This window comes from Nycticebus coucang, chromosome 2 (genome assembly GCF_027406575.1).
Source record: "Nycticebus coucang isolate mNycCou1 chromosome 2, mNycCou1.pri, whole genome shotgun sequence".
Taxonomy (NCBI): Eukaryota; Metazoa; Chordata; class Mammalia; order Primates; family Lorisidae; genus Nycticebus; species Nycticebus coucang.
This window is the reverse complement of record NC_069781.1, coordinates 152490595-152505913: the sequence shown is the minus strand read 5'-3', so window position 1 is coordinate 152505913 and position 15319 is coordinate 152490595. Positions and strand designations below refer to the sequence as shown.

General features: G+C 35.6%; 1 protein-coding gene across 3 annotated transcripts in view; it reads left to right on the top strand.

Annotated features, from left to right (window-relative positions):
• RPGRIP1L (RPGRIP1 like) overlaps positions 1–15319 on the top strand; it is a 115213-nt gene that overhangs the window by 32299 nt on the left and 67595 nt on the right. For 2 of the 3 annotated variants that reach the window (XM_053601889.1, XM_053601899.1), the window contains 6 exons: positions 3607–3746; positions 8751–8857; positions 9068–9118; positions 9860–10039; positions 10594–10711; positions 12585–13037. In XM_053601889.1, coding sequence (XP_053457864.1) covers positions 3607–3746; positions 8751–8857; positions 9068–9118; positions 9860–10039; positions 10594–10711; positions 12585–13037 — 1049 coding nt within the window. Of the gene's footprint in view, positions 1–3606; positions 3747–8750; positions 8858–9067; positions 9119–9859; positions 10040–10593; positions 10712–12584; positions 13038–15319 lie in introns of those variants that run through there. The other variant, XM_053601904.1, reaches the window with a different exon arrangement.

Sequence of the window (15319 nt, the reverse complement as noted above, 5' to 3'; positions counted from 1 at the left end):
TTTTAAAGAGGAGTGCATTTGCTTGTTATTCAAAACTGGCTAGTTTTAAGAGGAAAATATGATTTTCAGATTGCATTCTCATTTTCCTTTTTCAAGTGAAATTTTGAATGTGTTTATTACTTGACGTATGACATACTAAAGAATCCTCTGGTAAATAAAATCCTCATGTTAGGACTCGTTATGAGCCTTTTTTAATATGTTAAACCATTTTTGAAACAATGCCAAGAACTAAGTAGAACTTAAAGAAATTTTCAAACTTTTAAAAAGTTCAGAATAAATTTTTGGCAATTAAATCTATTGAGTCAGAAAGATACTCTATAGCATAATATGGTAATGTTATGTTCCATTTTTTAAAGTTACTATAGTTTGGGGGCTCAGTAACTGTTGAATGTGATGGTTACACATGTATACAATAAACTAAAACTTAAGAAAATATACTATTCACCACCCCTTCAGAGCTTCTTCACCTGTGGACCCAAGCCCCTCTCCCTGTCATTCAACTCCAATTCAGTCACTTTGAGATCCAGGCCTGCAGGGGTGGGAGCCTGCAGCCCTGTGGGGAGCCTAAAGGGTGGAGAGCCTGCACCACTATGGGGAACCTGCAGCCCTGTGGGGAGCCTGAAGGATGGAGAGCCTGCAGGGTGGAGAGCCTGCAGTCCTGTGGGGAGCCTGCAGCCCCGTGGGGAGCCTGTAGGGTGGAGAGCCTGCAGCCCTGTGGAGATCCTGCAGCCCTGTGGGGAGCCTGCAGCCTTGGGGCCACGTGTGCCCTTCTTGATCCTTGAGTGTGGCCTTTTGTTTGAACCCAAATTTCATTTCAGCCAGTGGGCCACACCTAGGTCATTGTAAGATATTAACTCCTTAAAAGATACTAATCTAATACCTATTTTTTAAAAAAGTGTTCATCTAGTTTTTGAAGAATTGGGTGGGTCAAGTTTTATGATGTGATAGTTGTCTTATATTCTAAATTTAAAAGGGCACTGCTGAGCACCCCTAGATGCTTGTGCTTCATTTCTGTGAAGTGAGCATCTGTCCCCCCTGTAACCTTCTAGGAATCCTGACAGCTCATGTGATCAAATACGAGCACTTTGTGCTTCCCAGAAATCAAACTCCAAGTACATTTGGGCTTCATCTTCCTTCAGTAAGTGAAATATCCTGCAGAAACATGTATTTAATTTTCCTTAAGCACTAACGAAAGTTGTCTGTGTATTTCTTTATAGATGATTTAAAGTTTTTTCTTCCCTATTTCTCATTATAGGATGCCCTTAAACATTGGAGTAAATGGAATTTCTTCTATAAGAAACAAAGACCTTAGGGTGTAGATAAATTCCTCAGTTTTTATTTTAATCTTATGACATTTTTGATCGAGGGTGTGTATTTGCAGTCTGCTGACCCATGGCTGCCAGTGGACATCTGGTGACCACAAACCCCAGTGGGGCTTCTGCTGCAGCCTGGCATTTTATCAGTCCTGCAACATAATGTAACAGTGAAAAGTGTACAAAAGCTCAACTATGATCCCCCCTCATTGTCACTATAGGCAATATACAAAAACATTTTCATGAATAAAAGGTTCTCAGAGACTGTTCTCTTATGCAGATTTAATCGTATATACAGGCCTTACAGAGAAAATGGAGCCAGATGTGGTTCACCATTTATAGTTACACAGATGGCTTCAAGCATAGAGGAATACAGTAAATTCAAAAGGAATTCCTCATGAAACTCCAGTGGAATGTAATCCTAAATTTAGAGGGAAGATAGCAATGGACTAAATTCAGATTGACTTATGCTGATTTACACTAGCATTTTGTGGGTTTGGAAAAACCAGGCTGCTAAATTGTTCTTAATTTAAACACATACAGCTTCTGATGTTTCTGCCAGATTAGCTGTTGGTGATCTTTTTGCTGGTACTAATGCTATTGAAACACTACTGTTTCTAATTTTTGGCATCTGATATAGTGTATAGTTGTGCCTATTTCTTCATGCTAATTTTTTTTCCGGGTAGTACATGTTTTTAATAAAACAAGAGACGCACGCACGCACACACACACAAAATATACTATGTGTGTGTTTGTACACACATTCATGCATACATACGTATGAGTTTGGTACATACAATTTGGTTAGACCTAGAAATTATGTCTGTTCTTCATTTTTTAAATGAACATAATAAAGGAATATTATTTAGTTTTGTATTTAAAGTACATATTTTATTGATGTTTCATTTAGGTCTAGGTAATTACACTTTTGATAAAATTCACTTAATGATTTATAGGTAGATCGATGGATTTTTTTCAAGTTTCATATGTGAAATGGGAGCTGATAGAAGAAACAGATGTCATGTTCAGAGGAACTTCTAGGATTCCATTTATTTTTGAGGTCTTATTATTTTAAATGCAGTAAAAATATTCAAAATGTGAAATGAATACACAGTTTTGCTATTTTGAAAGCTGTACCTCTCAGATAAGTTACCCGTTTTGAAATAAAAACTTAAGACTAGCTGGGAGCAACATTAAGGGTAACTTTAAGTAAAATGTTGCTTTTCCATTTACTTTATCATCAGTATAAAACCAGATTGTGTAAGTTCTTGTTTTATATACTGGGTTTAAAGTAAGTAGAAGGGTCAAAGCTGTTGATGATTATTCAGTCACATCAAGCTTCCCAGATAATGGTTTTCTGCTGAAATACAGATCAAGATCAGTTTTTCCAAAACCTGGCTATCATCTGGGGAGCTTTATAAGAATAGGAACTCCTGGGATCTGGGATCTTCAATGTTAAGTCTCCCAAGTGTCCTTCCAACAGCTGCTCTAGCACCAGTGTCTAAGCCAGCATTTAGGAACTGCTAACAGAAACAAGTATTTATTGTGTACCTTCTATGTACCATTTCCTTTTTAACTGATTTGTTCTTCTAGTGTGCTGGGTCTTGAGTATTTTCACGCAACAGTTTAAGCTGCTACATTTTTACTGAGGAATGACAATTCTCTTGTCATTCTCATTGGGCACAGGGCAGTGGCTTTCTGCCTAATCATGCATCACAAGTAAAATTGTTCTTAGCCTGTTCCTTTTTGTTTTTTAGGACAAAGAATGCATTATCACTACTTAATATCAGAATTACTCTCTTGTGGATCAGTATGCTATCATTTTTTGGCCAGTATTGTGTGAACATGTTATTATCACAGACTCTTTCAAAAAAGCTTCATAACTAAAGGTCAGGTGGAAAGTTCATTTTCTCTGTATTAAGAGGTTCATAAGTGGGAGAGAAGGTTCTGTCCGTTGTCAATTGCTGGGGTTTGGAATTGTGGATTCCTCTGGAGTATGTACAGTATCTGAATTCCTTTACTAGTCCCACAAAAGCTGCACACTGCCAACTTTTCTGACTTTAGAGCTCTAAATTAAGGCCAGTTCCTTTGCTCATCCCACAGACTCTTTCATGTTGCCTAACCGCAGCCTGAGAAAGGCGCCTTGGTTTCAACAGCAGCAGACCAGCATATGTTTACTTAATTCCTAAGACATGATGACAGTGGTCTCTGTGCCACTAAAAGCTTTTCTCTTTATTATTTTCGGTTGCAGCTGATTTCCAAGCTTTCTTTGTGTGTCACGTGTGTTTTGCAGTGCCTTCAGTGCTACCCATGAGGAGCAATGGAAGTTAAAGGAACAGCAGCTGAAAGTACAGATCGCTCAGCTGGAGACTGCCTTGAAATCTGATTTAACAGACAGAAATGAAATCCTCGACAGAGTAAAAACCGAAAGAGGTACATAAAAAATCACTACTGACTTAACTCATTCAGACCTCGGGCGTTTAGTCGTTGAATCAGTCAGTTTTTATTATGGTGCCTACCATTCGCCCATCGCCTTGCTGTCAACCCGGGACACAGCCCTCCGCTTTCTTCAATGTATTGGTTGCTCAAAATTTCCCTTATTCAGCCTAGTGTATATGCCAAGGGAATCATTTTTTTCTCAGAATTACCCTTATTCACTTTGTCTTTAATTTTTTTAATTTTCCTAAATGCTGAGCCTTTCTTTATTCAGCAGTCAACAAGTGTTTATTGAGCACCACTGAGTGCTAGGCACTGTTCTGAGTTCTGAAAACTAAAGTCTTGCCCTCAGGAAATTTCATAGGGAGAAACTAACAAATAAGTACCCAATATGCAAAGTGGTGGCAAGTGTAATGGGACAAAAAGCAGTGTAGCAGATTGGTGGAAGTAGGCGTTTGCTGTTTTTGAGAGGTTGAAAAGGGAGGATCTCTCTGGTAATGAGATGTCTAATTTTACTCTCTGACCGTGAACTTAAATACTAGGAAGCTTTATCAAGATGTCCCTGCTAAAATAATAATAATTAATAAGTTTCATGTTATTCATACCTCAGTCTCATAAGTTTCATGTTACAAGTCACAGATCTTACCTTTCTTATAGAAGTAAAATAATTATAATTAAAGATGTCTGGATTTTATTATTTTATACATACATATACATACAGTTGCCAGCAGGGGAAATATGAGCTCCAAGTGTTGTATCTGTTTGCTCACCTACTAGATAAACTAAGTGATGTGACAGTAAGATTGCAGTTCAGTAGCCTAAGAATGTTTAAAGTTTATACAGACTCTAAAAAACAACTGTGTTTCCAGTTAATAGTCTATATTTTTATTTAGATCACAATGGCATATTTCATTGACTATAGGGAACGTTGTTTTTTTACTTTTTAACATCTCTAAAATTGGGATGCATCCCTTATAAGTGATAGGGTTTTAAAATTGTGATCTGACATTTTTTTCACATTTTAGCAAGTCCTAAATTGGAACATATCTTATAATCGATGAGTCTTAATTTCAGTGAAACATGCGAGTACATTTATTCACATGATTAAATTTGATGATAGATTATTATGAATTGTTCTCTAGAAGATTGTGAGAGGAATAAAATGGTGATAACATATTTTCTGACCTGGTGGATATTTAAAAGCTTTGACATCAAAAATAACATAATTTCAATTTTATAAATTTATTATTTCCCTGGGGAAAAAAATGGTTCAAAATTTTTTTCGGTTGAAGTTGATTTCCAAGCTTTCTTTGTGTGTCACAAAGATTTTTAATGTGTAGTATTGAATACCTACCAGGGTAAATTTGTGTTTATTGAAGTAGAAGAGCCCTATATTCCTTCTCTCCTTTCCAAAAACAGCTAACTTGCCCCTTCTTAAAGCAGAGGGAAATGAAATAAACCCTTTTTATTTCTATGCTTTCTATATTTACTTAGATATTAAGAATTCCAAAACTGTTATCTTTTCAGCTTCTGAATTTTTCTCTGGAAAGAAACGTGTCATAAAGGGATAGAATCTTAGTTTTTTTTTTTTTTTTAAGCCTGTTTATTGTTGATTTAATTCTGAGGGTTCTTATTGTAATTGCTAAATTATTTTCATTTATCTAGTCCATTCCTCATCTTTTTTTTTTACTGGTTCTTATATCTTTGGGAGATTTTTTTTAATAATAAACATAACTCATGTACGCTGTGGAAAAAAGTCCGGTAAACAAAACAGATTCTAAAACTCAGTTCCACAACCCTCGAGATAATCACTATGAATGTCTGGTGCACGTCCTCTCAGAGCTGTACCTGTGCTCATGGAGTTTTATAGTGTGCTTTTTATTTAGAATATTGTGAAATCATTTCTTGAGTATAGATATAAATCTGCATCACCATTTATAATGGTGATGTACTTTAAATGGTGTCACCATTTATAATGGTTACTGTACTTTTCCAGTGAATATACCATAGATTATTTAACAGTCTTCTATTGATATTTAAGGAGCTTCAAGTTTTTTTAAGTATCATAAGAAACCTCTTTCTACACAAAATTTTATACCTTTATCCAATTATTTTCTAAAGAAAAATTTCTAAAACTCAATCTTTACTTTTAATGCAACTGTTACTTTTTAGTCATTTTTGTTTGAATACCTCAAATTATACAATTCTAAGGATTTAAGTGTTCGTTTCTTTGTGAAAATGTTACAGTGAGTTATAAGAAACATACAACAGTTTTAAATCATTTTTTTCCAGGGAAATAATAAATTTATAAAATTGAAATTATCTATTTAAGGAAATCTTTTAATACTGAGAAAGTTCCTCTTTATAGTACAGATTTTGAAATTGTTAAATTTTACTTTGAAGTCTCTTCACACATTTACCTTTTCATGTATCAAGTGTTCTTTGCCAGAAGATGTTTCCCTGGCTTCTTATAACCATTCATCTAACTGGCAAATTATTTTAAAGAATACTCACCTCTTTATTCAAGGTACAAATTAGTTTCAGATTGTGTGAATATGTGGGGGGAAGGATATGTAAATGCAGTTTGCAATTGGTTAATGCTTAAATTAACTGCATGTGTTTAAGGGCTGGCTTTTGAAAGTTCCTTTCTATCTTTAGCTGAAATGCATAATTCAGCATAATGCATGGGGTTATATTGATCACAGCTGAAGATATTAGCACAAAGGAGCTCTGAAAATTGTTTAGTGGAATTGTTCTCTGCACTCTGCTTATTAATGGTGTGTTGGAAGAACATAATTTTAAAAGAGTGAAATGTTATCTCATTTGAATAAAATGCTGTTTAGCTTAACCTGCTTTTTGTCGAAGCATAGGATGAGGAGGTTATTTTTCATCTTGTACAGAGTGCTTTGATTTTTTTTGTATTATAATTCAGCAAGTCTATTTCCTCTTTGAACTATCTCATTTCAGTACTTTTTAAAGACCAGGAGTTATATCCCTAATAAACAGTTTGAGAAAGGAAAAATATAGTGAATAATTCTACGCAAAAGTCAGTAGAGAGAAGGTTACTGATACCCAGTAAAGTCTTCTCCCACTAAATTATTTTCCCACTCATGCCCTAGTTTTAAAAATATCAGTGAACGGGGGCACAGTTATTGAAACAAAAACTAGGAAAGGATGGAAACATTTAAATAAGTTTATTTTTACCTGATAGCGTATCATTCTTGAGAACTCTGTGCTGAAAAATTGAAAGGGCAGAAAACCCAGAATATAGAATATAGAAAAAGGGCAGAAAACCCAGCATATAGAATATAGAAAAAAATTGAAAGGGCAGAAAACCCAGAATATAGAAATAATAATTAAATAATATCTGGATAAAAATAAGACAGTCATGTTCTTTACATTTCAGGTCACTCTTAGAACCTTTAAAAGTTTTTCTGGACAGGGAGTAAACCGTATTATTCTCAGTACCTTTGAGTTTACATCCTTCTGACCTTCCTTTTGTTACCTAATCATTCTATCTAGATGTTGTTTTAACCTGTCAATATAAAATAGTCTCACATTCTTATTCTATTCCCTGAGAAAAAAGTTTATTAATCCTGTTTTTTAAAGACAAGCATTTGACCTTAACCTTCAGAATTTCCAAGTATTATTCACATTTGAAAATTCTTCCTTTGCTCTATTAGATGTAAACAATTTATATGCTAGGATAACGTTTTAACCTTCTACCAATAAGATAAAAGTATTTATATAGTATATTTGATATTAAAATGTCTCTGTATGCCCTAGGGTCACAGTTTTGTTTTGTTTTGTTTTGTTTTTAACTTTTTTACATTGCCAGGAAAATGTGACACTAAAAACATTCAAATTTAGTCCATTTCTCCTTAACTGTGTAATTTAACATTCTTACTGATAATGTAGTATTTATAGCTTGGTAACACAAAGCTTTGCAAAAGTCAGCAACATATTTTTGTATAAAATGTAGTCAATATGCAAATACATTTGTGTAAGGAATTCTTGGCCAACGATTTTTTTAAGAAAAGAAAACAGAAATGCGCAACTTAAATTGAAGACTTATGATAAACATAAATCATTGAGAGCAGGATGAAATCAGTGGGGACACTTTGGAAGACATGGTTTAGCATTAGCCCACAGGGCGACAACAAAGAAGGGAACCTGACTGCCCAGTGAACCCTCCTGAAGGGTGCGCTTGAGAACAAGAGACTGCAGAGTGCAGTCAATCTGATAGAGAGCTATTATGTTTTTATAAAGAGCTAAATATGTTTGCTGCAAGGAGTGAAAAATTAGTCTGTATGAACTTGCTATAGTCTACACTCCTGCTTGTGAGTCAGAGCAATCGAGTGCCCATTATCCATTCTGTGGCTATACCGCTAAGCCCACATCCTACTAGTTAATAGCATGAGCTCAGTGAATAAAGAAGACACGGGAATTATTGTTGATACTAACATGCACTGCTTGAGAATTCATTTCTCCTGTCATAGCAGATTTGTTGGACGTATGGTTGATTAAAGAATGGACTCGGAGTTTATCAGTGAAATTACTTTGTTTTAATACGAAGACTTTATGGTAAGTTGGGAAAAGAAAATTCAAAGAAATCAGTTAGAAAACTAAAAGAAAAAATTTTTTTTCTGCATGCTTTTCAGGACCCTTAATAAGTAAGTAAAAATCATAGATTTAGAAACATATTTTCTTAAGTATTTTAAATAGAACATTCCTTTGAAGTCCCAGAGGCCACAATTTTTATATTAATACTGTGAACTGACGTCTTGGGTTTTCCATCAGCGAGTGGATCATATGGTAGACACATGATAGTGTTCGTTTGTTCCTCGTCCCCGCTGCCTTCGTCTTGGTATAGCTCAGCTTCTCTCTGACCAGAACAACACTAGATGGAGCCTGATGTGTAACACGAATTAAAATGATTTTAAAATGTCTCTTTACAACTAATTCTCACCTACCTTTCCATTTGTGTTTATTTTTATAAAGACCAAAATGAGAAACTCATTCAAGAGAATAGAGAACTACAGTTACAGTATCTGGAGCAAAAGCAACAACTTGATGAACTTAAAAACCGCATGAAGTTTTACAACCAGGTGAATTGTTTTCTTATTTAGGAAGTAAATTCAAAATTTTTATCTAAATGTTTTATGCATAGAGAAAACACTATCCTACAAGATGTTACTTAGTTTATTAATTCATGTCATCAGGCATTTTATGTTCCACGAAGATAATCTGAATAGTTGTGCAGTCTCCTGTACTTTGCACTAATACCTCATTGTGAGCTTTTATTGAATCTGTTACAGGAGAGCGGTATTAATGCTGATGAATTGAGTGAAGCTCTCCTGCTTATAAAGGTACCTTTCCGAACTTCACCATGATTTTCGTGTGTACATGTCATTGTTTCAGCATAATGATGACCTTTCCCTAGAAAGCGTATGTTTGGAGAATGAATTATTTGTGCATCTTCTGAAGCTTAGTGCCTCTTTTATGCGTATAGACATGTTACATATCAACTCTACTAACACTCAGGAAGGTGGTCAGGTGACATGTAGTTATAGCATATGCATATTTCATAATGACATAAAAATTACATTAAAACAGACCTCAAAAACTCTTACTTAAAGCACTTTCTTTAATTGTAACATTTTGCTTTTACCCGCCTCGGGATAAAACTAATCAATAATTTTCCACCCTGAGAGATGTTGGTATGCATCTTGTTAAGTGAAATATTGAATTGTAAATATAACAAGAAGATATTTTCCAGTTTTAGAGATTCTGTTATGTACAAGAAGACACAAGAAAATACACTTGTTTCTTTTTATATCACAGTATAGATTTTAATCAAATGAAGAAATATAAATAAATATACATGATTTATTTTGTGTGTCACAAAGTAATAAGCTCTGTTTTGATTTCTCTGTAATTGTTCTACTTATCTATCCAAATATATGTGTCAGGACTGGGTTATCCCTGATAGGAAAGAAAAATGGAAATATATCTTTTCAATTAATGATTGTTTCTTACCATATCTATATTCATATATTTGAACATTTTAGAAATTCTTGTTTTAGTAATAAAACATGTTTTTGTCTTAGGCTCAAAAGGAACAAAAGAGTGGAGACCTTTCCTTTTTAGAGAAAGTAGACAGTAAAACTAATAAAGATCTAGAACGCTCCATGAGAGAGCTACAAGCAACTCATGCAGAAACAGTGCAAGAACTTGAAAAGACAAGAAACATGCTAATTATGCAACATAAAATTAATAAAGACTATCAGGTAATGTGAAACACGAGATTGGGAGGGTGGATTTTCTATAATATTCCACTGAAGATTTACTTTTCTAAGTCTCGTATGTTATCTGTTGTAATTTATTATCACGTTTCATCTGTTAACATGTATTACCACATCTCTGGAATTTGGCCTTCCAACTAGGTACTTAGAATAAATAGTTTAAAAACAAATCTTTTTTTAAGTCCCTAGTTTTAAGGAATGAATAGTGGCAAAGAACTTAGCATTTATTAGTGTTAGCACAGTCTGCAAATGAGTTATAGTTATCCCAAATCCTGCCACAACTATGTTATGTTAGCTTTTAACAAAATAAAAACTCATCTGTATAAAGAGAAATCTGGACCTTTGTTTATTTTACTTGTGATTTATGAACAGTGACAAGCACAGTTTGTAAACTATAAGCTATTTGAGGTCAGGAAACCAAGGTTTATAGCTCCTGGTATTCCCAAGGATCTAGAAAATGCTTGAAATCATAGTACCTTTAAATAATGAAAACAGAACTAATCGTTAAGTATTGAAACTTATTATCTCTTATTTCTTAGATGGAGGTTGAAGCCGTTACCCATAAGATGGAAAATTTGCAGCAAGATTATGAACTCAAAGTGGAGCAATATGTTCATCTTCTTGACATCAGGGCTGCGCGCATCCAGAAACTAGAAGGTACAGTAGACACAATATTTTGTCCACAATAACTCGAGGCATAGATTTTTTTAGCAGTTTACAGAATCTGTGCTCATGATGTATTTTTGCTATATTTTTTCCCAGTTGATACTTAAAATAATAAATTACTCAAAAGGATACTTTCATCTGATTCTTTTCTACTCCAGAATTCTTAGTAATTCCCTACAGCTTTTTAAATTCAGTGTTGTAGGCAAGATATCAGAGTACTTCATAAAGTACAGAATTCACCAGTAAGTAAAAGTCATGAAAAGCCTTCCAGGCAGTAACTGAGCCAGGTAAAAATGACTGCAGTGTCAGCATTGTGACACAGTGGGAAGCTGCTCTCTGAGGTTCCATCTAATTAGAACTCCGACTCAGTAAGGGGAGGAAGCCTGGATATAAGGCTGGAAAGAACTAAATCCTGAATGCCCTCTTTGCCACCCTCATGAGTTGGAACCTTATTAACCTAGAGAACCACTAAAGGATTTTAAGGTAGGGAAGATACATCAGAATTATGCTACTGGTATTGGAAAGAATGAGTAAGATTTGAAGGGAGGAAGCAGTTTGAGTTCTCTAATAACATAGGTCATTAACTGAGAGTATAAATAGGGTGGAATGGAGATAGTGAGGACAGGAACAAATCTGATAAAGAGTTAAGAGATAGTATTGAATAGTAGTTGCTCTATAAATGTGAGTAGAGTAAAAGAAAAAGGAATCTAGGATGATCTCTGTGGGCTATAACTTGTGCAACTGGATGAATGCTAACATCATCACCTGAGATTTAAAGTACAAAAACAGCTAAAAGACAATATGATACGTTCTATTTTGGATATGCTGAGTTTGACCTGCCTGTAGGATATCTAAGCAAAATATCAGATATGTGGGTCTGGAATGGAGGAAAGAAATCTGAATTGAAAATAGAAATAGGAAAGCTTTCTGCATGTTGAGAGCAGCAGAAGTCATCAAAGTGGGTGAGATCACTCATGAGAACATGTAGACTAAGAAGAGAAGTAAAAGTCTAGTAAACTAACAGAGAAAGAGAAACCCCTAAAGAATGAGAGGGGAGAGGCAGGGAGACAGTGAGGCGGAAGCCCAGGTGGGACAAACGCTCACGAAAGGGAAGCTGTTCATCAGTGTCAGAGGAAGCAAAGGAATCCAGTAATACAAGGACCAGGGTTCGTTGGGTCCAGCAATACACTGGTTATTGGTAGCTTTTTCTGGAGTAGTTTCTTGGGGAAAAAATTAGGCAGATGCTGTTTGCAGCAGGTTTACAAGAGTAGTTGGAGACAAATGTGAACATTATTCTTTCTAGGAATTGGGGTGTAATGTTAGGAGAAAAATGTGTATACAGACATATCTTCTTAAAAACCTATCTTTGGTATGTCAAAGTATAACTGACATACTTTAAACTGTACTTATTTTTGTACAGTTTGATGAGTTTGACAACTGTGAAACCATCACAATAATTAAGATATTAAACATAACTATCACCTCCAAAAGTAGAAAAGTACATACTTTAATGAGTTAAAGGGAAGGAGCCAGTGGAAAGAGAAATTGAATTTATAGAAAGAAGATAATGGACAGAGCAGAGGCAGAGAAGCAGGTGGAATCCAAATAGTGTCCATGCAGAGTCCCTTTTTAGTTTTTTTTTTTCTTTTCCCTTTTTCCTGGCTTAGGCTATATTGCAACTCAAGTTGTAATTTTGTTTTTGTTTAATCAGTGATGTCAAATGATTAATTTCTATTATTTATTGAAAAACAGTATGGTCATAGAATTTAAGATTGAGACTATTAACCAGAAATACTCAGATGTCCAACCGCTTCTTCTCATGTCACTATTTTAACATCTCTAAACTGTGTGCCTTCTCTTGCAGCCCAATTAAAGGATATTGCCTATGGCACCAAGCAGTACAAATTTAAACCAGAAATCGTGCCAGATGACTCAGTAGATGAATTTGATGAAACCATCCACTTAGAACGAGGCGAAAATCTATTTGAAATTCATATCAGCAAAGTAACCTTTTCTTCTGAAGTTTTACAGGCATCTGGAGATAAAGAGCCTGTCACTTTTTGTACCTATGCTTTCTATGATTTTGAGCTCCAGACAACTCCCATAGTGCGAGGCCTTCACCCAGAATATAACTTTACTTCTCAGTATCTTGTTCATGTTAACGACTTATTTTTGCAATATATTCAGAAGACTACTATCACTCTTGAGGTCTACCAAGCTTACAGCACAGATTATGAAACAATTGCAACATGTCAATTAAGATTTCATGAAATTCTAGAAAAAAGTGGTCGAATATTTTGTACAGCAAGTTTGGTTGGTACGTACAGTTTATAAGCATTGGGTATTTGAATTACTAACTTGGTTTAGATATTAACGTGGTATTCTACATTAGTATTTTCTCTTATACGTTAATGGTGCCTTTAAGGTAAGGACCTTGTTCTTTGCCAAAAGTTAATGAACTATCTTAAATGTCATTAATAATGTCACTGCAATGGCTATTAATTTTTTTAACTTATAACTTCACATGTTTATCATATTAATAACTTTTATTAAGCATTAATTATAGCACATTCATCAATTTTTTAAGAAGTTAACATGTTATCACAGTCACTAGACAATGGGAACACACCAATCACTAGTAAATAAGACAGAAAAAGCCCCTGTCCTGTGTAGCTTACCTTATAGAGAGAAATACAAGAAGTAAAACAAATACACACATTGTCAGATAAAAAAAAAATTAATCCCACTAAGTTACTAAAGAGAGAGTTAGAAGGTTGCTAGTTCAGACGAGGGCCTCCCCGTGGGAGTGACGTTGGTAAAGATTTGAACATGCCAAGATGCAGTAGAGACTGTTGCGTGCAGGGGACACAGCAAGGACAGACACTAGAGGGAGGAGAAACCTGACGAGTTGCAGGAGCACAGACGAGACGGAAGTGATAGGCAGAAGCCAGATTATACTGTAGAGGCTTGTAGGTTAGAGTGAAGAGTTTGCATTTTATTTAGGTTTTAGAGAAATCACCCTGACTGCTATGGGTAGACTAGCAAGAGGGAAAATAGGACCATTCTCATTGATCAGATGAAAGATGATGGTGGCTTGGATTAAGAAGGTAATGGAAGCAGTGATAATAAGTAGTTATATCTAATATGTATTTTTAACTCTTTCTTCAAGACTTGCTTATTAATTGAAGTACAGTAATGAGAGAAATAGAGGAGACAAGAATTTATGGTGTAAACAACGAGAAGATCTGTGATGCCAATAAATGAGTTAGGGAAAACTGGGAAAAGAACAAATCTGAGGAAGAAAATCTGGGATTCTGTTTGTACAGTAATGACTGACTGCCTGTTAGACATCCAAGTGGTGATGTCAGGTAGGCAGTTGGATACAGTAGTCTGAGGGTCAGGGATAGAGAAGCATGTATAGAAGTAGGTGTGATTGGCGTATAGAAGAGATTCTTAGCCATGGGCCTAAAAGAAATTACATGGAGAGTAGGTATAGTTATAGAAGAGAAGGTGACCAAGGACTGAGCCTTGGGAAACTTCAAAATCAGAGCTTCAAGAAGGGAAGGAAGGCTTGGCATCTGTTGCACAATGGTTACGGCGCTGACCACATACACCCGGGGTAGCGGGTTCGAACCTGGCCTGGGTCAGCTAAACAACAATGACAACTGCAACAAAAAAATAGCCAGGTGTTGTGGCAGGCACCTGTGGTCCCAGCTACTTGGGAGGCAGAGGCAAGAGAATTGCTTGAGCCCAAGAGTTTGAGGTTGCTGTGACCTGTGACACCATGGCACTCTACTGAGGGTGACAACATGAGACTCTGTCTCAAAAATTAAAAAAGGGAAGGAAGAGCCAGGAGAGAAAACAGGAGTGGCCCGTGCTGTCGGAGGAAAACCAAGAGCATGTGGTATCCAAGAGGCCAAGTGGAGAAACCATTTGAAGAAGGAGAAAGGGTGACTTAGGGTCTAGGAAGGGGGATTTTTATTGATTGAGTGATTATATAGGTAATGTATTTGCATGACTCAAAAATCAAGAAGATATAAATGCCTGCATCCCTCCCTATCCCTCAGCCACCCTCATACCCTTCACTCAAGGCTATAAATTCTTCCAAAGATATTTTGTGCATATGTAAGAAAATATGTATATACAGTAATCTAATTCTTTTGGGATTTTTTTAATGATGACTTTTGTCTTAGCAAAAGTGCTTTGGTGCTTCTATAACAGAATACCTGAGACTGGGCAATTTATAATGAACAGAAATAGAAATGTCTTGGCTCACAGTTCAGGAACCTGCAAAGTCCTATATCAAGGTGCCAGCATGTGGTAAGGGCCTTCTTCCTGCATTATAACACGGCAGAAGGCAAGAGCACAAGAGAGAGCCAAAAGGGGCAAAACTGAACCTTTCAGAGTGGAGGATAGATACCTCATGGCCTAATTACCTCATAAAGGTCCCCTTTGTTAATACTGTTACAATAGCAATTATATTCAACATGAGTTTCGAAGGGTTCAAACATTTAAGCCATAACAGGCAGATAATAAATTATGTTTGTATGCTGATGAGAATGATCCATTAGGAAGAAAGAAGCTGATGAAGTAGGAGAG